General features: G+C 46.1%; 1 protein-coding gene across 1 annotated transcript in view; it reads left to right on the top strand.

The window, feature by feature from the left end:
• Nucleotides 1-26,568, top strand: part of LOC130127254 (caskin-2-like) — a 56,548-nt gene extending 29,980 nt beyond the window's left edge. Inside the window, exons 2-22 of the mRNA XM_056296830.1 lie at nucleotides 2,156-2,207; nucleotides 4,821-4,918; nucleotides 5,334-5,479; nucleotides 6,638-6,733; nucleotides 8,222-8,352; nucleotides 9,736-9,844; nucleotides 10,930-11,038; nucleotides 11,189-11,283; nucleotides 13,251-13,368; nucleotides 14,746-14,874; nucleotides 15,275-15,361; nucleotides 17,596-17,723; nucleotides 17,906-17,987; nucleotides 20,659-20,732; nucleotides 20,852-20,962; nucleotides 21,206-21,307; nucleotides 21,501-21,639; nucleotides 21,772-24,045; nucleotides 24,375-24,600; nucleotides 24,735-24,897; nucleotides 25,961-26,568. Coding sequence (XP_056152805.1) covers nucleotides 2,156-2,207; nucleotides 4,821-4,918; nucleotides 5,334-5,479; nucleotides 6,638-6,733; nucleotides 8,222-8,352; nucleotides 9,736-9,844; nucleotides 10,930-11,038; nucleotides 11,189-11,283; nucleotides 13,251-13,368; nucleotides 14,746-14,874; nucleotides 15,275-15,361; nucleotides 17,596-17,723; nucleotides 17,906-17,987; nucleotides 20,659-20,732; nucleotides 20,852-20,962; nucleotides 21,206-21,307; nucleotides 21,501-21,639; nucleotides 21,772-24,045; nucleotides 24,375-24,600; nucleotides 24,735-24,831 — 4,403 coding nt within the window. The 3' untranslated portion in view covers nucleotides 24,832-24,897; nucleotides 25,961-26,568. The remainder of the gene's footprint in view (nucleotides 1-2,155; nucleotides 2,208-4,820; nucleotides 4,919-5,333; nucleotides 5,480-6,637; nucleotides 6,734-8,221; nucleotides 8,353-9,735; nucleotides 9,845-10,929; nucleotides 11,039-11,188; nucleotides 11,284-13,250; nucleotides 13,369-14,745; nucleotides 14,875-15,274; nucleotides 15,362-17,595; nucleotides 17,724-17,905; nucleotides 17,988-20,658; nucleotides 20,733-20,851; nucleotides 20,963-21,205; nucleotides 21,308-21,500; nucleotides 21,640-21,771; nucleotides 24,046-24,374; nucleotides 24,601-24,734; nucleotides 24,898-25,960) is intronic.
• The last annotated feature ends 63 nt before the right edge of the window (nucleotides 26,569-26,631 follow it).

Raw genomic sequence — 26,631 nt, 5'->3', positions numbered from 1 at the left:
TTGCACATAAACGCCAGCTCTTGGATAAGGTGTATGATTTCACAGCAGACAGGTGATTCATGCCTTGTTTTTCATGCCTTGTTTTTGTTTACCCCGTAACTGAGGTATCATATCTGAAAATCCCCAAGGTTGTGTATGTTTTGTGTGTGTATGTGTGTTTTGTTGTGCATTCACACAGATGTGCGCATGGTTTTTGTCTTGACAAAATCCAAACCCGTAGGACACAGTAAATGACTGGTTTCGTGTTTCTGTAGGCGAGCTATTGCATTGCAAATGATCATGTTGGTTGTGTGTGGGAAGCGCTGGGAAAGGGGAGGGGGACACACACACACACACACACACACACAGTTGCTGACATGCTGGTCGTTTAATTGACCCTGATGTCAAACTAAGCCCCCTGTAGTCATTTGCAGAGTAGGAAACTACTGTTTTCAGCGAGAGGAAATGGAGATAGAAAGTGGAGATAGAAAGCTGAGGAAAATCAAGATAGATTAAATTGAGAGGGAAGAGAGCAAGAGACATAGAGGAGAGTCTGAGTGAGTGAGTGAGCGAAGGGGTAGGATAGTACGGTGGGCGTGCTATGTCTGGAATGTCGGCTCAAGTTGTAACTAGAACTCCCGAAAGGCGCCTCACTATCATCGGGACAGTTTAGACCCCACTTGGCTCACCGCCCAGTGCCCACTTCTTCTATCTGTGTAATTGTCAATGTACCCTTTTGTGCAATTTAGTTCTTTATTTCTCGCACTTGTCTTGTTTGGGTTCGATAGCATCAGTCATGCCACTGGCCCTTTTCACTGTGCAGTGTTGGACCAGGCCTACGCCGGCATGTAAACAAGGTGTTTGAAAGTTGAGCTATTAGGCCATAGTGCAGTTGCAGACAAAGACCGAGGCTGTTGTCAGCGCCTACTACGCATCAAATAATGCAATGAGATTTTTGCTGCTGCGGGCACAATTAGGATGTTTCTAAAATCAGTCTCGGCCAGAGCAATGCAGGATTTTCAGGTTTCTGAAGTCTTGTAATGTACAGTGGGTATTAGTGGGTTAGAGGTGATGTTGAAATAGTGTTCCACTATTATTGCAACACTACTACCGCTGACCAGTGCTCCAGTTCCCTTCTCTCTCTCTCTCTCTCTCTCTCTCTCTCTTTCTCTCACTCTATCCCACACACTGAGTTTTTCCTCACAGAAGTGGGAGAAGATTTTGGGAGAAATTGATTCCTATGAATGGCTCTGTATTCTGCCTCGGCAGATCGGCCCATCTGTGGGCAGGGGACAGTAGTCCCTATACGGCTCTGTGTCCTCACAAGGAGATCAGAGAAGGACACCAGAGGTGGAAAGAAGATGGTAGTTGAAGATTCGGCCCCTGCCTTTGCAAGTCTAGTTTAATTTTATGAAAGTGTAGTCAGGTAGTAGGGATTTGCTTAAGAACTGGTTTTGAGAATGGACAGTACTTAGAGCTGAGAAAGTTTTGCAGAGACAAAGAGGGGTGGGTATGGTGAAAGCCCAGCAAGACAAAGGGTGTCCAGGGTGCACGATATAATTCAGGTCCTGGCCTTATTTTGAACCATGACAGAGAGGGAACGTCAGTATATCGGGAAGAGAGGTGAGTGGGTAAAAAAGCCAACAGGAGGTTACTTGATGGAACCAAGAATGTGTGACTAAGCCATGGGACAAGTAGCTGTCTGTATGTTCACAGGTGAGTCATATTGTCTAGTCATGCTTATTTAACAGGTATTATTTCTCAAGACTCGCTATTTTAGCACCCTGTTACTTTTGAACATGCATACAAAAACATTGTATTCCCTGGTCGTCACTATAAATCGCTTACATTTGTGATGAGATTCATATGATTGAGCCGGACTGGTGCGTTTTCTGCAAGGCAAATTGTTTTTCTGATTCATTTGGCTGCCCTGGAGGAGTCGTGTCGAGAAGGAAGGGAGAGGCGGAGAACACACTCTTCTGTCGAGCTGTCAGGTTGCTTGAAAGACGTCGCGATGACAGCAAGGAGGAGAAGAACAAGCGCGCTCCTGCTGTGAAAACACAGAGTTCTTGCTGGAATGGAAGGAGCTCGGGAGTGCTGTGATGAAAAGACAAATTAAATTTCTCCCCAAACTAATAGACTTTTCCCATTCTCTCTCTTCCCCCCTCTTTTCCAGAGTTGCTGGGCTCCACCAAGAGACTGAACATCAACTACCAGGACTCGGATGGGTAAGGGAGTGTGTGTTGCAGACGTTGAGTGAATGTGCGACTGTGTGTGAGACAGGCTTGTGTTCTCATGTTTGCATAGCCGCGGTTAGGACATAGTTCAGTCACAAGAATGTAATGGAAGCATCACTCTGGCATCGGGGCGTTTGATTGACATGCTTTGCTGAAGCTATAATAGCAGGGTGGAAAGTACATACACCTTACCTGGTGTGGTTGTTTCATGGTTGACTTGGAACAACCCCACCACCACTACAACCCCCCACCTGCCTCCCTGAACACACCCACTTACACACACACACACACACACACACACACACACACACACTGATATGTAATCAGTATGAGTATAACCATATGCTGTCAGCGATAAGGTAATAAAAACCATTTTGTTTTTTTTATCAGAGGCAATTATTTGCTTAAAATGTGTGATAGTCATTGTCACCCTTATTTGGAAGGTCTTTGCTCTCTTCAGTTTTTTGGAAACTTTTTTTTTTTTTGGAAGTTCTTGTTTGCTGTAGGGTAGTTTTCAGTTATATTTGGCAGAAATGTTCAGATGTGACAAACAGGAATCAAGAGTTTTTCACACACACACACACACACACACACACACACCACAGATGCACAGACATACACTCTTTCACACACACTATACTCTGTAATTCTTTAATTTTCTTATTTATACTTCCTCCCTCTCTCTTTTTCTCTTGCTCTCTCATCTCTCTCTGTCTTTATCTCTCTCTCTCTCTCTCTCTCGCTCTCTCATCTCTCTGTCTTTATCTCTCTCTCTGTCTCTCACTCACTCACACACACACACACACACACACACACACACACACACACACACACACACACGTAATGTGAGGTACTTAGACTCCTTATGCCCCTTTGAATGACCTCTCATCTATTGAGCTTTATTATTATTGGCAGGGTCTGTTTAATAAGGATATCCGACAGCCCTCCTGCAAACCGCTGAGTAAGCGCGTGCCAGTGCACAGGCTGTGTGCGCGCGCGCTTGTGTGTTTGAGTGTGTGCTGCATGTGTCTACACGCAGGGTCAGTTTGGTGTGTGGGAGGTGATACACAATAGGGGTGTTGAATTTGAAGTGTGTGTGTGGTATAGTGGTGGGGGGGTAACCTGTGTGATATATGAGAGGAGTTCAGAAGGACTGGAGACGAGGGGCAGGGAGCAAACAAGTCACTAGTCACTAAGTCAACACTACTCCAGTATTACAGCGCTGGGGATTAAGAGTGTGTGTGTGTGTGTTGCCCATTTTATGGAGGGAGATGGAGAGAGAGGGCTGGAGACTAAAGATGGCCAGCCCTCAGAAGAAAAATGAAAAGTGGCAGACGCCTCACCAATGGGTGAGATGAATGAGACAAAGCCTTGCAGAGAGAGATGGATGGGTGGATGTATAGATAAGTCAACAGGTGTGTGACTAAGGCTTTCAGGAACCTAAACAATGAACCACATAAGCCCAGTCATAGTCTGAAGATGGCTCCAGTCTGATGGCTGTGTGGAAGAGATTCCTAGAGACCGGCTTAAGATGGACAGATACGGTCTCTCGGTAAAAGCCTGACGCATGTAAGGAACCTCTCGACACAGTCTGATGTCTGCAAGTCAAGACTCCAGATCGCCAGACTGTTCTGGAGCAGCGACTGCTTGTTTTGCCCATGTTGTCACGAGCAGCTTGTACCCTACAGCTAGGATGGGTTAATTTGCAGTAAAGGAATTTCCCCAAGGGGGTTAATAAAGGAAACTTGACTTAAACTTAACTTAAACTTAATTACTTAGTCTACAGAAAGTTGTGTTGAGCAGAAATGAGAGCACACAGTGCAACTGGCTCTCAACAAACTAGCACCGAGCTCCTCTCGGGATTGAGATAAACACACACACACACACACACACACACACTTGCATAAATACATATAAATAAATGCAGAGAAAAAGAGAAGGAATAGAAAGTTCCCGCTTAAGGCTACACAAAAACACACCCGCTCTCTCAGGCTCTGCATCAGAAAATAGGTGCAGTACCAACTAGCTCGGATCCCTTGCAGCATCAAGGATGGAGGTGGTGGTGGTGTGTGGTGGGGTAGCCAAAGGACATGAGCCGGGAGATTAGAGGAGCCTGGTCTGCCCTGGTCATAATTCAGTGGTCGTCTGCCTCGGATAGAGGGTCACCTCGTCTGCAACGCTACGCGTCTGTGTCCCGAAGCAAGCCAGAATCATAGCTAAGAATTTATGTCTTTAATTTGTTCCTCTGTGGAATATATCGCAACTTGACAAGACACCTAGAGACAAGTAGACACACATGCACGGGCACAAACACGCAGATGATTATCTCAGTCCAGAGTTTTGGTGTGAGCGCACACACTCACACAGACGCCCACTTGTGCATGCACACACACACACATTTCATTTCAATTTGGATTTCTGAAAAATGTACACCTCCTGTAAAGTCGTCAGCGAGATTTATAACCCCTGTCATCTCCTTGTCTCTTCCCTTTCTTCTCCCTCGATCTGCCGCTCTCTCGCTCTCTCTCTCTTATTTTTCCGCTCCCTCATCATCTATCTCCATCTGTCTGTCTGTCTCTCTCCCCCTCTTTCTCTGTCTGTCAGGTTTTCAGCGCTGCATCATGCCGCTCTGACAGGCACCACAGAGCTGCTGTCTCTGCTGCTGGAGTCCCAGGCCACTGTGGATATCAAGGACATCAACGGTAACGGAACAGCAGACAAGCTTCACCCGTCAGAGCAAACAACTCCGAAAACACTTCAATGCTTGGCAATAATCATGAATGAGAGGAAATGATATTTCATCATTTGTGCCCCGCTTATTTTGTTGGCGTCAATCCCTATTTTTACTCATCATTTGCCCTCCTTGTTTTGTTTTAGCTGTTTCCATAGCTTGACTGGCGTTACCATCCCAGATTCCTTATTCCTGCCTAAAGTCGTTGTCTCTCTCTCTCTCTCTCTCTCTCTCTCTCTCTCTCTCTCTCTCTCTCTCTCTCTCTGTCTCTCTCTCTCTCTCTCTCTCTCTCTCTCTCTCTCTCTCTCTCTCTCTCGTTCTCTCGCTCTCTCTGTCTGTCTGTCTGTCTCTCCCTGTGTACTTTCCCGTTGTCGATCTCTCCCTAGGTATGCGCCCTCTCCACTACGCTGCATGGCAGGGCAAAGCGGACTCTGTCTTACTGCTCCTGAGAGCTGGAGCTTCAGTCAACACTCGCTCCCATGACGGACAGATACCCCTGCACCTCTCTGCTCAGTATGGACACTACGATGTGGTGAGTGCTCACACACAAGTGCAGGCAGATGTGGATACAGACACCCCCCACCACCGCCAAAGGGAATGCTTCAAGGCATTGCCGGCCCTCCGTTTCAGTGAAATATATCTTCTTTGTGCTTCAGCTTGCTTTGTTCACCAACAATACCATTAATACCATTAGACAGGTTTTTCTTTTTGCGGAGGAGTTGGTAGTCTGTAGGTGAAATGGAGTTACTGAGTCTGGTGACACCAAACACACGCATTACGTTCTTTCAGCCTCGTCCTTTCTTTTCATGAAACGTGTTACCGGATAGTTCAGCGTGTCTTGGCTGCGCTCACAGACACCTCAACACGTCATGGAACCCATAGGCAGCCCTGCCGTGTTTGCTGCCCTCTCCTTTTACTTGCAGTGACCCCACAGTACAACAGCATAAAACACAATGCTGACCCCCCCCCACCCCCCCTTGGCCCAGAGACACCAGCAGAGCTATCATATGTTCGATCTTCTCCTTAAAGACAAAACATCAACACCCGTGCTGAGACCGTGCTGGGATGAATGGCTGAGGAGTTTATGCACGTATTGGATGTTTTCACTGGTTTATAAAGCACTGAATGGTTTAGAGCCAAAATACATCTCTGATCCTCTGGTACACTATGAACCATCCCCAGACCTCTCAGATTGTCCAGGACAGGTCTGCTTTCTGTCCCCAAAGTCAAAAGTAAACATGGAGAAGCAGCTTTCACTTTTTATGCAGGTCTGCTGCAACTCTGTTCTTTTAAAATCACAGCTGAAGTCTTTCCTGTGTGCCACTGCCATTTATTAAGTCAAATTTGAAGCTTTTGGTTATCATGTTGCACTGCGCTGTAACTTTTACTATGGCTTTTTATTTGTTATTAAATGTCTTTTTATTGCCTTATGTTGCTTTTACATTTTGTCTTAATGCCTTTTATGTTTTGTGTAAAGCACTTTGAATTGCCTTGTTTCTGAGATTTGCTATACAAATAAATTTGCCTTGCCTTAAAACATATGACCTCTTTCTTCTCTTTCTTATTTTACACTCTGTGCATCTCTCTCTCTCTCTCTCTCTCTCTCTCTCTCTCTCTCTCTCTCTCTCTCTCTCTCTCTCTCGTACTCCTTATGACCATGTGTGTGTATCTCTCTCTATTTATCTCTCAGTCCGAGATGTTGCTGCAGCACCAGTCCAACCCATGCCTGATGAATAAAGTCAAGAAGACCCCTCTAGATCTGGCCTGCGAGTTCGGCAGGCTAAAGGTGTGTGTGTTTGCATGTGTATGTATGTGACTACCTGTGAGACAGGCTCGCGTTCTCAAATTTGCATAGCTGTGGTTAGGTCTTGTCGGCTTAGTCAGAAGAATGAAATGGAGGAGTCATGCTATAGTGTGTGTGTGTGTGTGTGTGTGTGTGTGTGTGTGTGTGTGTGTGTGTGGGGTACAGTATCGTAGCTCTCTTAAAGCTTCATTGACTCTAATTCATGTTCTCCTAGTTATCCCATTATAAACATGAAACCTCCGCCTCTGTGCTGGTGATATGTGAGACCCGCTGATCAGAATAAGTGGTGATCACAAGGACTCAGTGTATTTTAGTGTGAGTGCGCGTGTGTGGGTGTATATATTTGTCCACCATGTCTAACAAAGGCCATGTGATGAGTAGAGGGGACAAGGCCAATGTCAGACATCTCGCATAGCTTAGATTCACTACCCAATATAAAATAAGCTTGTTTGAGCTTAAAGGAAAAGGAGCTTTGACTCCTCCTCCTGGGAACACAAAACACACACATACTGTACATTTTAAAGGGATTGCACACTGCAGTGTGTGCTTTTCTGTCCTTCTGTCACATCTGCGGATAAGCCTCGTTGTGAAACGTATAGCTGGCAATGTAATTCAGATTTAACACACACACACACACACACACACACACACAGAGTTGTCATGCTTGTTAAATCATCTGGCTCTCTCGTCTGAGTTTGCAGTTTGACGGGGGGAGCATAGCAGACTTTGGGCTGTCATGTGCACGTGTGTTTAGGATGATGTAGCGACATGGGTATCTTTAGATATACCTTGTATGCATCAAATGGCTGCATACAAGGTATGCCCCCATGTACTTAAAAAACTCCACGTATATATGATGTATATGTTGTTAATCTATGATTGTTTTTAAAAAAAAAATTTACTCCAGTTTGTCAAGTAAATGTTAAGTCATTATATTGCTGTGTCCTGGTAGCGTAGCAGTGTATTCTGTTGCCTACCAACATGGGGATCACCACTTCAAATCCCCGTGTTACCCCTGGCTTGGTTGGGTGTCCCTACAGACACAATTGGCCGTGTCTGCGGGTGGGAAGCAAGATGTGGGTATGTGTCTTGGTCGCTGCACTAGCGCCTCCTCTGGTCAGTTGGGGCGCCTGTTCGGTTGGGAGAGGGAACTGGAGGTGAAAAGAAACGGCTGGCGACGCCACATGTATCGGAGGATGCATGTGGTAGCCTGCAGCCCTCCCCGGATTAGCAGAGGGGGTGGAGCAGTGACTGGGAAAGCTCGGAAGAGTGGGGTAATTGGCCAGATACAGTTGGGGAGAAGAAGAGGGGAAATCCCCCCCCCCCCCAAAAAAAATCAAATTTTACTCCAGTTTGTCAAGTAAATGTTACGTCATTATATTGCTAATGCTGTAATTTCTGCCTCCCGTTCCACCATCCCTGTCTGATCTCACTCTCTGCCTTCTTTCCTCTCCTTCATTTCTTCTTTAGGTGGCTCAGTTACTGCTGAGCAGTAACATGGTGGCAACCCTGCTTGAGGGGGAGGGACGGGATGGTTTAGACTCCTCCTCCACCACGCCCCTCCACCTGGCTGCGAGGAACGGACACAGAGACATCATCAGGTTAGAGCAAAAAGAGGCTCGGCAACAATCAGCACAGTGCTGAAATCCTTACATCAACTCAGTGCTGCTGCCTTCCTGTTCCTCCCTCATCTGCATCTACTTAAGTGGAGTGTGTTTACTGTCTGTTGGTGTGTGTGTGTGTGTGTGTGTGTGTATACCGGTGCATATTTACTCGCATTAACCTGTATTAAGTACTGTATGTGTTGTAATTTGAGGAATTTTAACACATAACCACAGAATACTTCATAACCTGAGGTATGTATGAACCCAAGCAGCTCCGTTCTCGCTGATGTGCCATTAACAATTCCCATTCTCCCCAAATTGCATCACAGCGGTCCTTTTTGGAAACCCCTCTCTCCTATCCTCCCCTCACATTCTCCTGACTTGGAATGTGCAATGGCAGACAAAGAAGAGAACGTGTAAAATGGCACAGCAGGGATGATTGTGTGGCTCACTAACTGAGCAATGATCACTCTCAGAAGGAGTCATTTTATTTTGGTTTGGTTTGTTTTGGGTTTTTGCAGCCTTCTCACTAACACCTAAACAAAATGGATTAAAACGGCCTTTGTAATAACCTATAATGTCCCTAACTTAATTGATGTGAAATAGCTTTTTCTGTATGCAAAAGGCATGGCACTTTCCTCCTGATGGAGGGAGGGGCTGAATGACTTGATAATCAGCAGGACAGACGTGAAAGAAGTCTTAAGCTCTGAGACGTTTCTTTCAGACATTCAGCCTCTCACACAGTTTCTGCACTACACGATTTAAAGCTCTGCGGAGCTGAGGAAGCTGGTTTACATCCCTTGCTGGCTGTTCCGCCGATGCATTTCTGAACACGTCTCCTGTGCGTCCTGCACCCCTGCTATGCCCCACTTGCTGTGATCTCATCAAGTCATAACCGTGTTTGCAAACAACATCCTCGCCTGCCCACATTCCCCGGCCCTGCCCAGGGGAGAACGGGAGCTTCCTAGCTCCCATTAAACTGTTACAAGTAAAGGTCTAGACAACAGTAATGGACCCATTTAACTATTCTCCTTCAAATGGAAAATACCTCAGTGCATATCAGGGGCGTTGTGTTATTTCAGCTAATTTTCAGAAGTGTTGGTGAAATAATATCAGTGTGTCTTAATTATTTATTTCAGCGCACGACTTGAACTTCTAATACTCAGCCCAGGGCCCCCTCCTGGATGCCCTAAGCTTTCAAACAGCTGGTCCTCTCCCAGGGCTGTGGCGAGATATTAGTTAATGTGTCTTTGTATGGGCGGGGGGGCATATGATTTAATGAGATATTCCAGATGCTTGTAACTACTGAGTTGACGGATCCATTTCTGTGGAGTAATGAGTCACCCGCAGCCTTCCTCTAATGTGTGCAATGATTTTCAGGTTGCTGCTCAAAGCTGGTATTGACATCAACAGAGTCACTAAAGCCGGGACCTCCCTGCATGAAGCTGCCCTCTACGGCAAAACTGAAGTAGTGCGGCTGCTACTTGACGTAAGCAACAACAGCGTAAACACACCATGTTTTTAAGTGACTTTTCAGTGTTATAGGGTGATGTGAAACACGGGTTCAGCTTGTCTTGCTGCCCAACAAATGCTTTTGAAAATACCAGTTTGAGGTGTGGAGGGTAGAGTGGGAGAACCAGAGACTTGAAGATGAAACTCTGATTCTGACAATTAGAATACACTGAAATCTTTGGTGCTATGTCACTGATGAGGGTGGTGCCAGTGGTGCAGTAGAAGTGACCATTTCAATGAAAAGAGGGTTAATTAAAAAAAACAAAAACTTTTTTTTCATTAAAAAAAAATGTAAAGTGGTTTGGAGAAGTGCAGCACAGTGGTGCAGTGGTTAGCGTGGTCGCCTCACAGCAAGAAGGTCCTAGGTTTGAACCCTGGGGTTGTTCAACCTTGGGGGTCATCACAGGTCATCCTCTGTGCAGCATTTGCATGTTCTCCCCATGTCTGCGTGGGTTTCCTCCGGGTGCTCCGGTTTCCTCCCACAGTCCAAAGACACGTAGGTCAGGTGAATCGGCCGTACTAAATTGTCCCTAGGTGTGAATGTGTGTGTTTGCCCTGTGATGTCCTGGCGGCTTGTCCAGGGTGTCTCCCCGCCTGCCGCCCAATGACTGCTGAGATAGGCTCCAGCATCCCCGTGATCCGAATTTGGATAAGCGGCTTGGATAATGGATGGATGGATGGGTTTGGGGAAGTCTTCATGGCCGATGTTGAAATTATGTCCGATATTTAAGATTTCATCCGGTTGAGGGTATGAAGAAATGTCTACAGCTCAGAAAACACGATTTAGGATTTAATTAACTTTAATGGACGTAGTTTCGTCAGTTTCACACATTGGCCTTGTCTGTGTATGAAAGAAATATGTGTCTCCCAACCTTAGGCTCATTATCACAAGCAGAGTGTTTGTGTTCGCTGGTATAAGACGGAGGTGTCGACACAGTTCCTCAAGTAGGACGATGTTATTTCAGAATTGTCTCTTAACAGAAACAACAACCCCTACTGTGTGCGCGTGTGTGTGTGTGTGTGTGTGTGTGTGTGTGTGTGTGTGTGTGTGTGTGTCCCTAGGCGGGAATTAATGCGAATATGCGTAACACATACAACCAGACAGCTCTGGACATTGTCAACCAGTTCACCACCTCCACAGCCAGCAAGGAAATCAAACAGCTGCTTAGAGGTCAGTGGATCTCGATTTACCATGTACGGCGATGCCTTGTAGCGGTCGGTATCCATCGGATCAGAACGCAGGTTTATTGGAATGAAACAAACTTTATTTGTTTAGATTTGTATAATCAATTGGATTACACCCCAACCCCTCTCTCTTTAGAAGCATCAAGTTCCCTCCAGGTTCGTGCAGTAAAGGACTACTGGAACCTCCACGATCCCACAGCCCTTAACCTCCGAGCCGGGGACGTCATCATGGTACATAACTCATGGTTGTGTATGTTGAGTGTGAGCAAATGTTTGTAATGGTTGTGAAAGTCATGGTTATATTCTCCAATAGTCTTTCTATTGGCTGTGTTGTTTTGTTGAACTCTACCAAGCTGCCTCAGCTCAGCTCAAAACATTTTGCTTCCAAGGCGTCCGGGTAGTGTAGCAGTCTATTCCATTGCCTGCCAACACGGGGATCACTGGTTCGAATCCCTGTGTTACCTCCGGCTTGGTCGGGCGTCCCTACGGACACAATTGGCGGTGTCTTTGGATGGGAAGCCGGATGTAGGTATGTGTCCTGGTCACTGCACTAGCACCTCCTCTGGTCGGTCAAGGCGCCTGTTCGAGGGGGGGCGGACTGGAGGGAATAGCGTGATCCTCCCACGCGCTACGTCCCCCTGGCAAAACTCCTCACTGTCAGGTGAAAAGAAGCAGCTGGTGACTCCACATGTATTGGAGGGGGCATGTGGTAGTCTGCAGCCCTCCCCGGATCGGCAGAAGGGGTGGAGCAGTGACTGGGACGGCTCGGAAGAGTGGGGTAATTGGCCAAAATTTGTTTTGGGAGAAAAGGGGATTATTTTTATTTTATTTTTTTTGCTTGCCTTTTTTTCTCCTTTTTTGCCTGTTTGTCTATTGGCAGCTCATGGAATTGAAAAAAAATGCCTAACTGAGTGGGGATTCTAAAAAACAAGCTTGTTTTGCTGCTATGAGGAATTTCAACAATCAATTAGTGTACCTTTCCCAAGTGAATTACTGTGTTTAAGTGTTTAAACTAGGCGGTTACGCCATCATTGTTTGTTAGCCATCAGGATATTCAGGTGCACTCCAGTGTTTTGTCCCAGAAATGTTTCTTGGCATGGTAAATCAACTTCTTTCATGCCGGTTGGCCGCGTCATCTCTCTGGCTGTTCATTGTATGAGGAAAAACCGGCTATGTAGGGATTATGTGACAAGCAGTCTTGTAGTAAAGTATCCCTTGTGTTGGGATTTGTGTTGGATGGTACAGGGTAATTTGGCATACTCTGAATGAGAGACCGCAGAAGAGAAACGGGTAGAAACTTGCTCAAGTCACTCTCTCATTATGGACTTTTTTTGCTCATTCTCTCTCCCACACATTGTTTAGACACTCATTTGTGTATGCATGCGAGTGCAAGCATGTTTGTGTTGCCGCGTGTTTGTGCACTTGTGCGTGGTTATGTGTTTCCTTGTGATTCAGTGCATTTCACTATCTTTCCACAAGTCATTTTGACGTCCAAAAATGTTGTTTGAACTCGTATCTTGTTTTGCTCCATCCTGTCTGAACACAGATGTGTTTATTCTAGCATCTCCAGGCACTTGGTTACCGTTCGCACTCAATTGACTGTGTTTTGAGTTCATGGCTCTGCTGTTTAAGCCTTAAAACGTGTCTTGCGAAGTCATACAGAGTTGAAACACAACTTTGGAGTTGACATAAGTTAACAAAGACAAATGTTTGTCAAACAGACATTTTTCTGTGCAGCTTTTGAGCTGAAGTATATGTCAACAGTAAATCCGAGAAGACGAGGGACATTTGAGATGCCCTAGGAGCGATGGCTTGATGCACAATGGGGACATTGTTTTCCCTGAAGCTAAGTAGCAATTTAATAGATGCAGAAAAGGAAATCCTCCCCTAATTGAAGCTGTTAACGGCACTTTGTCACTGCCTTGTGAAAAATAATTTGCAAATTATAGGTAATTAATGATAATGAGAGTAATCTTTTTTTGTATAAATTGTACAATAATGGGTAGTAATGTCTTTTTCAGATGCTTTTTGAAATGCTTGTATCGTTTTGTATTTCTAATTGGATTTAACGAGATGTAAAATGGCCTCATCATTTGGTAACCTTTGGTAGCTTTACCTTTGACATTTTCAGCACCGAGGCTGATTCTGACGGCACACACTTAAGACAAAACCTACATTGGTTGATTGATTAATTGCAGGTCCTGGAGCAGCACTCAGACGGGCGGTGGAAAGGTCACATCCATGACAACCAGCGGGGAACAGACCGGGTGGGCTTCTTTCCCCCATCTGTGGTGGAAGTCCTCAGCAGGAGAGCAGGTAAAACAGGCAGGCATGCGCACAACACGTGCACAAACTTAACAAAACATCAAATCTCATGTTTTATGCATACATACAAAAAGAGTTTTTAACATTAAGCTGAGCCTAGAGCTAACTTAAGATGCCAAAAGACATGCATGTTAGGTAAATACTCCTGTGTACCTGACCGAGGCATGGCGAGAAGAGCTGGGGTTGGTCCCCGGGTGCTGCACGGCAGCTGCCCACTGCTTCCAGTGTGTGTTGGGATGGGTTAAATGCAGAGGATGAATTTCCCCCACGGAGATTAATTAATAAAGTACATCGTGACATCTTGATCTCTCTAGGGTCATTTTGACCTGAGGCTAATTCACTCTGCTTCAGGGCACCTAACAATTTCACATGAGAGCTTTCTAAAGGGGACTAGCCCCGGCAAGCCCAGGGCTAGCTTAACTTTGATTTGAAAAGTGCTCTTGACAGTCATGCACAAGCTCGGTCTCTGTCCCGTCAATCTGACTGGCCATCTGCAAGAAGGGGCATGTTTGCATGAATCTGAATACCCTATTTGTTTTTCACCTGCAACTATGCAGTGAAATTAATACAACAACACAGATACAGTGAGAGGTCTTGTAACCAACAAGGAAATAAAGATATGCACACCACATGATCTAGAACACAGCATGCAGCATGTTTTCATTTCGAGGTCCTCAACTGGCCTACACACACATACACACACACACACACACACACATTAATAGGATTACTATGGCCAGATTGGGAAGTGTCAGCTCTGTGCTAAAGCTTTTACAGTCTAGGCTGGGATATTGCGCCCTGTTTCTGTGTGTGGATATATGTGTGGTGGGGTTTACTTGTGCTTGAGGGAAAAGAGGGGAGAGGCAAATGGGTTCAATTTATAGCTGGGAGCAGTTGACAGGTTCTTTGCTCAAGAGGCAAAGTCAGCAGAGTGTGAGAGTGTGCGTCTGTGCTCAATGATAATGTCAACAGTGTCAGCAGTCACGGACCGACACACACACATAAAAGAAAGTAAGCCCTCTCAGAAATACTGGTGATCTTACATTCCCATTCATCAGTCCCTTATGTAACACCAGAGGGGATTTAGACAAAATATGCTCCCATTTTAGTGGTGGTGGATCTATTTAGTGAATGGGATTGATGATGAACTTCATAATGTACTCAAAAGATTCTGTTTCTACAGCACCAAAAATTAATTTGGGTTGTTCCCACACATACCCATACGACATCATATATTCATAAAAGCACATATACACATAAAAGCACATGGCAACGTGTACATATGTATGCACGTGTGCGCACATATGTGCAAAAATACTTCTCACTCAAGCATGTCAACCTTTCCTGTGCCCATTTCCCTAAACCTAGGGGGCACTCTTTCCCGCCAAGGCTCTCTACCTAACCAACGGCAACACTTCCTGTCCAGAGCTCCTCCTGCAAGCCATGGCCCTACCCCTCAGACCGATGACTCTTACACCCTCTACTATGAACACGCAGGTGCGCGTGCGCACGCACACACACACACACACACACACACACACACACACACACACTCATGCATATATTCTGTAACGGTGATCATTCTTTTTTTTAAATTCTTTTTATCATCTATATTAATTTCTTTCAAAGACTGTCCTGATAGACCATATACTTCCCCACCATCACTTCTCTGATCTCAGTGTCCCCTCTTTTAGCCCCTTTCTGCTGCAGCCCAGGGCTAGGTGGTGCAATCATGCATCTTGCCTTTTGACCCACCTGTAGCACAGCTGAGCGTGAGCTCGATAGGTTCACCTTGCTAAAGTTGGTGTGGCGAGTCTATGAGTGTCAATGTGTGTCTGCATACAAGGATCTCCACCTGGCTAAAGTGTGCGTGTCTATGTGTGTGCGTGTTTGTTAGGTGATCCTTCTGGCAGTCAGCTCTCAGCCCCAGCTAGTCCTGCTAGCCCCACTCAGGACATTTGGGTCCTCAGGAGCTCTCCCACTGGTAAGAGTGTGTGGCTCCTAGCTTGCTTCCAACGTGAGGACCCCTGAGTGCGTGCTTCTAGGGTTCCTTTGTTGTTGCCAGTCTTCACCCTGTGAGGAATTCACCCTAACCCATCCACCAGTCCACTGTTTAACCCAGTCCGCCAATACGCCACAGTTAAAGCTGCCACGAGGAGTTTTGGATTTTCATTGACCTTGCGTGATGCTGTGGAGAAAACCGGTATTGTTTCACAACTTCATTGTCGTAAAGATCTCCATTCACCCTCTGGTAGCTCATGCATTTGTTTTACAGACAAGTGAGAGATGCAGTGGTGTTATGGAGAAATCAGTGTTTGCAAGATAGACAGGAATGAGGTAATATATTGCTAACTGTGGCTCTCCATCCCGTCTGTGTGCTGTAAATCGTTTCGTCAGATGCTGCAGGAAATCCGACCTGAACACAAACATTTGGAATCGTGATACAGCAACATCTAATCTTCTCTCTGATGGTCTCATTTAATTATGGCAGCCATGTCCAGGCATCAATATTACATCGAGAGTGCTAAATAATCCATGAAAAACTCCTTGTAGCAATTTTAACACCTCAAAATACTTGGCCTGGTAGAAACCAGCCAACCCGTGTGCTTCTGATCCATCTGGAATAAAATGGGTCTATGGCCCTGTTTACATTAACATGCACCTTGGGTGATCTGATCACAAGTAGACAGCTCCAAGTACAGGTACGAATGCACCCAAAACGCATTGTGGACGCATTGAGATCTGATAGCTCAGACCACATTTGGAGGCGGTCTGGGCTACATATGGCCACATTCTTTTAGCAGTGTGTATGCGAATGTGTCCTGGGCCACATTGAAGGACTGCCTACTCAACTGACGTCATCTGCGTAAGCGGAAGTACGTACCCATTCACGTACCAACGACGTCATATTATGATCTTTTTCTTTTCAGACAGTAAGCGACACTTCACTTGCGAACCCGCTTGGATCCGGGGGGTCTCAATCTGCTCCTCATTTGAATAGACAGGCAGACAAGCACTCCACACTACTGTACACTACTGTATCCCTGCTGGTACAACTGTATCTTCTTTCTTTCAAATTAGTTCAGTCAGTTTACTGTTGAGTCTAGTTGAGATCTATATCTGTTTAGAAAAGTTATATATAAGCATCAGTCTCTCGTCCATTTTGTGGGGTGACACTGCGCATCGTGTAGAAAAGTTCAAGACAATGCAACTCTGGTAGTGGGTGTGAGACGAGACGAGCATGACCGCAACAGTTTCATCCAGCATCATCTCATGTGCCCACTGGTCCCTCTGCCTGACAGGTTGTGCGTGCCGACCTACCTGCCCGCTAGCTAGCCTCTCATTGAAAAGGAATTACTCAGGTGCGTCAATCGCTCCCCGTCTGAAAATAACATTAAAGTGTGAAACAAGAAGAAGAAGCCATAACAATATGCTGCATGCTGCCTCCCGCAGGTTAAAAACAACACATTTGGTCTTTGGAAACAGAAATGGTGTACGTGCTTATCTGCATATAGCGCGGGGAAGTGAGATCTGATCACAAATGGTCATTTGAGATGCTTGTGGAGATGCATTCTGATGCCAGGTGTGAACTGACGTACTTAGAGCTGTCTGCTTGTGATCAGATCACCCAAGACACATGTTAATGCCATGTGTAAACGGGGCCTATCTGCTTGCCGTTTGTAGAACTCAGAGTACTTCCCCCTCCCCCCCAGGTGGATCCCACCTCAGTGTACTCACCACCCATGCAGGAGGCTTTACCTACCCTCAACCCCCTACTGACCATCCCCACCCCCAGCCTTATCCCACTATATCCCAAAGTGTTGACCTGCAAATCCTGACTGAACCTAATCACACCCAATGGCAACCCTACCTGTTACCTAAAAAGGCTAATGATCCACTAACATAAGTGTGCGCCACTCCCTTTTAAAATCTCTACTCCTTTGTGGCACCTGCCTGGAAGTTTTCTTCAGGCTTTTTAAGGCCCAACAGTCTGCCTGTCTACATCCCACCTTAAAGTTTGTGACACAGACTCTTAATTCAGTTTTCACAAGCACCATCAGTTACCTGGCACGATGCCATTAGCCATCAGCTACACCTAAACATTTAGTTTTCAGTCACAAGATCTTTTCCAATTTCTACATTTTTGCCCCCTTCCCTTTCCTCCCTCTCTGTCTCTCTCTCTGTCTCTTTCTCTCTCTCTGTCTCTCATACACACAGGTGACAGACACAGCATTAGTAGTGCGGGCAGCGTGGGCAGCAGTCGCAGTGCTGGTAGTGGGCAAAGCTCAGAGAGCGGCCACAAACAGAATGGAACTCATGTCCGCCACAATGCCGACGCCGGCAAGGTTAGACCATCAAATTCTTTCACAAATAAGTGCAAGCCATGAAATCGTTCCTTGTAGAAAAATGCTCGTAACCTGCCCTATATAGAACACCCTGTAAACAGGACCCTTTATGAAAGACGTTATTATCAATCCATTTTAAGAGGGGCCCTTTTTTCTGTACTGTTCCCTGTATTCCTGTGTAGCTGGCTCCCTCTACTGGTGAATCGAGAGACCACCTCCACACTGCAGGGATGGAGCATGGCAAACCGGCCGACGCGCCCACAGGTTAGTCAGCACCTCAAATATTTCCTCACTTGGCGCTTCCCTTTATTTGCTTCTCTCCTTCCGTCCAACCTTTTTCTGTTATTTTCCTTGTGAAAAACATACGGGCATATGGTTCATTGGAGACGTGTTAGCATTGCCAGGAAACTATAAAGTCAAGTCTGTTGGCGAGCCCTTAAATCACTATTACAGTTTCAGGGTTTTACGCTCGGGTAAGTCATGTAGATACAGTAAGTGCAGGGCTCCCACGCACCCTGAAAATCCCAGAAAACCTGGGAATTTGCAGACTAGTATTTCCAGTCATGGAAAACACCTGGAAAATGATAAAATATTGATCAAATGTCATGGAAACGGTATTGAGGTCATGGAGAGTTGCAGTCAGATTATAAAATCACATTTTTACTTTCATATGGCCTATTTTTAGCATATTTTTTGAGATGAGATTGCACAAGATCCATTTTTTTGTGTGCTTTTGAGGTTTTTACATCATTCTGTGGCTTCCCAGTAGTGTTCCCTATGTATTCGAATTGGAAAATACAAATTATGGTCGAAGTACGTATGTTGTAGCATCAAAATGCTATTTTCCCAAGCTCCTCTATAAACTTTCCCCCATGTGACCTGATATAGTAGGTTTCTGCACTTTGGTCACTCTCCATGTTGACACTGTCAGTGAGTTGCGCACGTGCGTGCGTGCGTATATCAATATATTGACGGCGAATTTAAGTGTGTAATTCCCAAAAATAGATTCTCAAGCCTTCAGCTTCTTCTGCAAACCGAACTTTTATTGCTTTAAGGCTGAAGGAAATGAGAGCAAAAAGGAGCGGAAATGGGCTTATCTCACCGCCGAAACCAGTAAAATCGCCAGTTTCTCCCTGCAACACACGTGTACACTTCAGATCAAAAGAAACAATAAAAAACTGCTTTTGTGCCTTGGAGAAGAAGAAGCCTTTCTTTGGTGTGTTTGCTGTGTGATGTAAGCGCCAGGTACGAACACACAGAAGAAAACTTGTGTGCGAGGTATCCTCTGGGCTTTGAGGGTTTGTTTCTGCTGAGTGAGGCCTCAGCGCAGAGCCCTCAGCGGTTCATCTGCACGCTGTTGAAAGGGCGCTGTGCGGCAAGAAGCGAGGGATCTGAACCAACCTCAAGGTCAGGGGGATGGAGCAAAAGTAAACAGAGACTGTAGGAATGAGGGGAGTGGTTAAGGAGGGAGGAGACGGATGTTCTACCGGAGGGGAAAAAAAAGTATCTTTGTGAAATGAAGGCAAGTTGAGGATTCGAGAGATGAGGGGCTCGTATCGTGAAAAGAGAAAGAGGAACGGATGAGGCAACTGCAGAGTGGGATTTATCGCCAAGTTAAACCTGGGGGATGTGTGTCAGACAGACCGATAGCGGGTGGTGTTCTGCAGTGTCAAAAGAGGGACGCATAGAGCGATGAAGTGCAAAACAACGGGAGCTCTGCCACTCGCTTTCTTGCTGAAGGGTAAGGGTCACGTGTCCATTTTCTATGGTCGAGTTTGGCTGCGGGTGTTGATTGTTTTTTTTTAACCGTTTCCTAATTTGGTCATCCAGACAGAAAGCGAGACAACGCTTGAGACACAGGAGAGCAGTCTCTGTACGGTTTTGATCCTAAGCTAAACAGGAAATACTATATACTACACCATCTCTGGGCACAGACGCATGTTCAGATTCCCCATCTGATGATTTTGATATGCTTTGTCTGTTCTCCAGGGCTCCGTTTACAGAAGGGTAATTCACATTATCCTGGATAGTGGCTGGCTTTTTTTGTCACCGGACATTTCATGTTCATTTAGACTATGTACAGTGTAGTCTAAGAGTACATTTTCTCTCTCTGCAGCCGTGTGTTTCTGATGATTTAATGAGGTGTGCAGAAACACCAAGATGTATCTCTCTGTCTGCTTATCACTGTTACCCTCAGGGCCAAATAACTCTGCACTAGGTGCTGTTTTGCTCCTCTGCATAACTGGGGCCCCAGGCCCGTTGACAGCAAAGGCGAGCGAGGCTAAAATAGAAAGAAACAGAAAACAGAGTTGATGGGGTAAAAGCAGAAGTGATGAACAACTGAAGAGAACATTGCAGGTGGTAGACAGAGCCCCTGTGACTGAGGGATAGACGGAGCTCGTCAGAAGCGAGGTGTAATAGCGAAGCCAGAGAGGTAAATGGAGTGATCCCCCTGAAGGGAGAAGGAGAAAAAGAGGAGGGACAGTACATTCTTCAGTGAGCTGTGGTAATATGTCATTAGCGTGCTCACTGGCCTTTCAGATCAGGTCGATAACACATCTTCGCTCACCTGGCAAGACTACATGACAGGACTCAACAAAAATAAGAGGTTGGTTAAAGAATAACACCAGCAAACAGGCATCAGTCATTGCTTTACTAGTTTGTGCGTGCCCCCAGCCCCCCCCCCCACCCGTATGGATCTGATTCACTTTGTAGGAATTGGCAATTCGTCCTGTACTTTTCATGCTGTGATGCCGTTTGTTCTTGACGACAGTGTTTTCTTAAAGGGGAGTTGGCAGTTCGCCGACTTTTTAAAAAAATTATATATCATCAATATTAAATTTGGACAATGTTTGCTTCCTTCCTCAGAATTCAAAGTTGAGTTGGGCGTAGGCTTGTCGTCCCTTGCGATTGATTAATAGTGTGTGTTTTCTAGGTGGTCCCCGTCGGCAGGCCAACAGCACGCCACAGAAGGGATTTGTGAGGCCAGAACAACTCCTGGAGGGCAAGGTGTGTGCGTGTGCGCAAAAAGGCTCCTGTAACTTTGAATATCACGACATAAATCCACAATGTACTCGTGTGTGTCTTAATAGTTAATACTTGTACTCTTGTGTCCCTCCTCTCTGCAGGACTCTGAGGCTATTTACCAGTGGTTGTGTGAGTTCCAACTGGAGCAGTACACATCCAACTTCATCAACGCAGGATATGATGTACCCACCATCAGCAGAATGACCCCTGAGGTTTGTGAGTGTTTGTATGTATAAATGCTATTAAAAAAATATATATATTTTTTATATATATTTATAGTTTAGCTCAGTATGTGGAGAATGGCACTAACACTGCCATGGTTAAGGGTTGGATGACCCTTGAGAACACAATGTTTGCAGTAATTTTGTTTATACGGTGCTTTAGATGAAGGAGTCCACCAATTGGTAATGCTTTTTTCATTAATTCAGTGTCTAAATTTGATGTTTGTTCCTCAGGACCTGACAGCCATTGGAGTGACCAAGCCAGGCCACCGCAAGAAGATCTCAATAGAGATAGGCAACCTAAGCATCCCCGAGTGGCTGCCTGATTATATTCCTGTAAGAAAATGTGCCTGACCTCCCGTAACACACACACACACACTGTAAAACCCATAAAGTGACACCATGTCCAACTATCTATCTTAGTTTTGCCCTGATAGTTTGAGTCACACATCATCTAGGATAGTTGTGCCGTTTTCAGTTTGAGATGACAATGCTGACCCCCCGTTCATCCCTTTTCTTTGTTTGACAGTGTGACCTGGGGGAGTGGTTGAGTGTGATAGGTCTGCCACAGTACCAGAAGAGATTGTGTGAGAATGGATATGACTCAATCTCTATTGTCAAAGACATCACCTGGGAGGATCTGCAGGAAATAGGCATCACCAAACTGGGTAAGACTTTACATTGTCAAAGTAACAGGTGCATAGACCTGTACACTCAAACACACATACATGCACAAACAAGCATCCACACCTTCTCTCTGTCTCTGATTTGAATAAATGTAATGACTTTGTCCATTTCAGGCCATCAAAAGAAGCTGATGCTGGCAGTAAAGAGACTCTGTGACCTGCAGCGCTCTCGTAACCATGCTGACAGAGCTGGTGGGGGACAAAACCCCCCCGCTGCCTTGGAGCTGGTGGCCATTGAGCACACACCAACACACAATACAAAATCTCACACACGTTCTGGTGCTCCCTCCAATGACTGCTGCTCCTCTCCTCGCACGCCCAGGGCACTCCTCTCCTTCCAGGACAGTGAGTTGAGCATCGAGCTCCAGAGTGCAATGATGGGCAAGGCAGGAGGAGGAGTGGGGGAGGGGTTTATTGTGAGAGGCGCGGCCTCTGCAGAAGCCATGTCTACCAAGTCAGTGAGTCAGGAAAGCATCGGGATGCGGTCCCGTGGCTCTGGGAATTCCGGTAATTCTTATCCGGGTTATAATCAGGATCATCAAGCCACAGCAGCATCAGCTGGGACATCTAGTCAGCCTGAGGAGTGCTTGGGGAATGGTGGAGGAGGGGGGGAGGCCAAGCATGGAGGAGACAGTCCTGGAGGGAGAAACAGACAGAGATCCACAGAGACATGGGAACCCCAGCGTCAGTCCTCCACCCCCACCAAACTGCCCTTCCTTCCTCTCACTCCTCCGTTAACCCCCAGCAAGATGCCGCGCTTTGCCTACCCAGGCATTCCACCCAAGTCAAAACCCTTTCAATCCCCTAGCCGCCTCTATCAACCCCAACATCATCCACTTTCTTCTCCTCCTTCTCCCTCTGCGCAGACATCTCCCACACAGAGAGCCTTCAGTTACCTCCACACCCAGGCAGGTTGTGGAGATGGTGCATCACGCATACTGTCCAAGCCCCTGGCTGGAGCTGTTCCTCTCCCAGGTCCCCGGCCTGGACAGGGCTTCCTTGTCAACTCCCAAAAGAGCATGCCCAAGAAGCGTGCCCAGAGTCTGACACGCTACGCTCTGTCTGATGGCGAGCCGGACGAAGAGGATGACCCTACCAACTCTACCACCTCTGCTTCTGCTGTAAACATGCCCTCGTATGCCACCCTGGCACGCCGACCAGGACGTGGGCACAGCAGCTCTACCGGTGCCCAGCGTCACATCAACCGCAGCCACTCATTTGCTGTTCGCTCCCGACACAAAGGCCCACCACCACCACCTCCTAAGAGGATGAGCTCAGTGAGCAGCGCCTTGACAGGCCAGTCAGAGGATGAGGTCGAGGTGGAGGGAGGAGTGGCGACGGAGAGTGCAGGAAGTGTGAGGAGCATTGCCGCCAGACTAGAAGGATGTGCTGGTGGTCCCTCCAAGAGAATAGACATCCCACCACCCCATTCACCACGCACACCTGCTTGCTCACCTCTCTCATCCCCACATTCACCCGATTCTTCTGCTCACATACCTGCACCTATAATTCAGACCCCTGTACAACCCTCCTCCAAACCCATTCCTGTCCAGGGACTAGCAGGCCTGAAGAAGACTGGTGGTGAAAGGACAGAGGGAAGGCTTGACAGACTACAGAGAGGTGGAGGAACTGAGGGCAAAGTTGATGAGAACGTGAGAGGCAGGAAAAGTGGTCAGGTGGCAAATAACCCCACTACAAAGAACAGCTCGAGTGGCATTCTGCCTTTTGCTGAAGAGGGTAATCTCACCATCAAACAACGGCCTCGGGTAGGAGTTGCTTGCCGGGCAGAGGATGAAACGAAGGCCCAGTCTCCCCTGGAAGGCCCTGCTCAGGTCCCAAAGACCCTGGAGCTTCCGGAATTCAATCTAAAAGAGTCGGATACCGTGAAAAGACGACACAAACCCAAAGACAAAGATGCTGGGACACCAGAGGAGGTCACCACCCCTGCCAATGGAGAGCACTCATTTGTACACACACCAGCTAGAGCTAATGTATTCCACACGTACACCAATGGTGACTTGCTGAGTGATGAGGAATCTCCGGGGCAGGAAAAAGTTTTCCAGAGGGTGGGCTCAATGGGAAAAGGCCTTAAACCTCCCATGTTTGGCAACCCTCCCAGTCCTCTCAAACCACCACTCACCAGCAAGCCAGCCAGTCCCCAGAAAACAGCGTCTTCAATTCCTAAACAACCTGGCACCCAGATTCCTAAACTAACCAGTGTGCAGATTCACACAGTCTCACCGAAGCTATGCAGCAGTGTACAGCCACATTCATCCATCCCCAGTCCTAAACCAGTCAGATATGTACAGGCTATGATCTCCAAGTCAGCCAGCCCACAAAGACCTGCTGCTGCGTCTGCCTCAAGTGTCCCTCAGCCCAGTTCAGCCTGTAAGTCATCAAATAAACTTGAAAAAACATACTCAATTAAAACCTGTTCTTTAACGTGTGCATCTGTAACCTGATAAGAAAATTATTACTACTTTATTTTAACCCTGAGATTTTTTTTTGTGCATTTGTTTTTTTTATTCTTATCTCTGTTTCAATTCACCTTTCTGCAGCTGCAACTTCTCAGTTTTCCCACGAGGATCAATAAAGTACATCACCTAATCATCATCATCCAATTTGTATAAACAAAACTATAACACTGAAGACATGAATTGATCATATTTCCATTTTTTTTCCTCTCCTTCCCTCTACAACTTTTCCATTCCTCACAGCCCAATGTCCCCCAGGAGTGAACCTAAACGTGGTCCAAAGTTTGGCTTTTCCCGCTCCATCCTCCCCAGCAATCCCAGGCCAGGCAGGGAAAACAGCAAAGGCCCCGGCCGGCGTGGCCTGTCCAGAGCTCCTGGTACAGAGGAGGCTGGAGGAGACCAGCACATCACTGGAGGCTGCGCTGAAAGTGGTGGAGAACAAACTGGCACAGGACAACAGTATGGACAGGTAACGCCAACTTACAACGTCACATAAAATATTCATCATGCTTATCACTGATAGAAGTATAATTACTATACAAATCCAGAACTATGACCTGCTTCTCTTTTTCTTTGTCTGTCTCTCTCTCTCTACCTCCTCAGTGGCAACAGCACAATGAAGGCAGCGGGAAACATTCTGGATGACATTGGCAATATGTTTGATGACTTGGCAGACCAGCTGAACGCCATGTTGGAATAGCTTCTCTACCTGGGCCAAGTAATTCCTTGAAAGGAGTACAAAGACAAAAAAGAAAGCCCTTGACAGGTATCCGAAAGGAGAGCAATGTGGAGATATGGTGAGGCTAGTCCCACGGAATCTCCAAACTCCTCCAGTTAAAAAGAAGGTGTATCGCCAGCTTTCCTGGGATATTCGTCCGATTTTAAACACATGCACTTAGCCTTAGGACACACACCTGGGAATGTTATTGGAGCAACAGCAAGCGAGAGCAGATAGGTGTTTGTTTTTGTGGGATCAGCCTTCCAGATGTGTACGTGTGAGAGATATATTACTACTACTGAAATAAGGGTCTGTTTCATTTACATATATATTAACTGTACATGCATAGAGCTTTGCATATTGGCATTAAGTGTATGGTGGCACAGTGTATGTTGGGTTGTATTCTGATGTGTTTAAAGTTATTGTAAATGGAGTTATGACTATATTTATACTACTTAAGGTATATGACTGTTTTTTTTTAACAAATGGAATTCTTATTGACAGATTGATCAAATATTTAAATCATACACGCGTGTTATTCTGCTGCATATTTTGTAGCTTATCTTTTACAGAGCAGAAAATATTAATATAAAATAAGTTTACTGTGTTACAAGCAGCATATTCCTTATGTATGTGTGATTGTAAATGGTTTTCCAAAATTGGACAAGTTTTTATACTCACTAGGGGAGGCACATAAGAATTTTGTTAATAGAAGGGGGGGGGGGGACAATTCTTGAAAGCACTATTTTCAATGAGAGCACAGGTTGTCCAGGTCAGGTTGCCGTGTAGCGAAACTCTTATTAGAGCATATGGAAGTCAGTCCATCTCTAGAAAAGTTGTGAAAGATTTTACTGCTATCCTCAGGGTGCAACTGGTGACCTGCCTCCTGCAGAAAATATTAAACGGTTAATGGTGACTCATTATGAAAAAAAAAAGTCAACCTTATTGATTGCAAGCGAAGCCAACATCTCAATTATTCCAGTAAAAGTGAATACATAACACTAAGAGAATATGCTGAATTGTACCAAAAGAGTATTATCTATTGAAATTTGTCCTCGTTTTCTGCACTGCCTAATGTTGTTTGTTGGTTTACGCCAAACTCCTCCATCAGGCCACCATTTGTCTCTGCACCTTAAAGGGAAATAGAGAACTAGTACGATGAAGACGCCCTGCTTCTGTCATAAATCCATCCCGTTCTCTGGGTCACGACATCACAAGCTTCCCCCCCCCCCTCTTTTACTCCCCAATTGTATGTGGCCAATTACCTCACTTTCCCGAGCCGTCCCGGTCGCTGCTCCACCCCTTCTGCCGATCCGGGGAGGGTTGCAGGCTACCACATGCCTCCTCCGATACATATGGAGTCACCAGCTGCTCTTCACCTGACAGTGAGGAGTTTCGCCAGGAGGACGTAGTGCGTGGGAGGAACAGGCGCCCCAACCGACCAGAGGAAACGCTAGTGCAGCGACCAGGTCACATACCCACATCCGGCTTCCCACCCGCAGACACGGCCAATTGTGTCTGTAGGGTCGCCCGACCAAGCCGGAGGTAACACGGGGATTGGAACCACTGATCCCCGTGTTGGTAGGCAACAGAATACCCCTTCTGTACTCCACAATCCTGAATTTATTTAGAAAACTTTCATGGGATACGGTGCATTTCGACATGAAATCCTAAACTTTTAATTACTACTGATATTTCTCTTGTGTTGTTTTTAATGCAAATACTTTCATTAACATTCCATTCATTTTGTGCATTGTCCATAAAAATAATTAAAAGAATCAT

Source organism: Lampris incognitus, chromosome 17 (assembly GCF_029633865.1).
Source record: "Lampris incognitus isolate fLamInc1 chromosome 17, fLamInc1.hap2, whole genome shotgun sequence".
Classification (NCBI taxonomy): Eukaryota; Metazoa; Chordata; class Actinopteri; order Lampriformes; family Lampridae; genus Lampris; species Lampris incognitus.
Note: the sequence above shows the minus strand (reverse complement) of the source record. Positions and strands in the feature narration are given on the sequence as shown.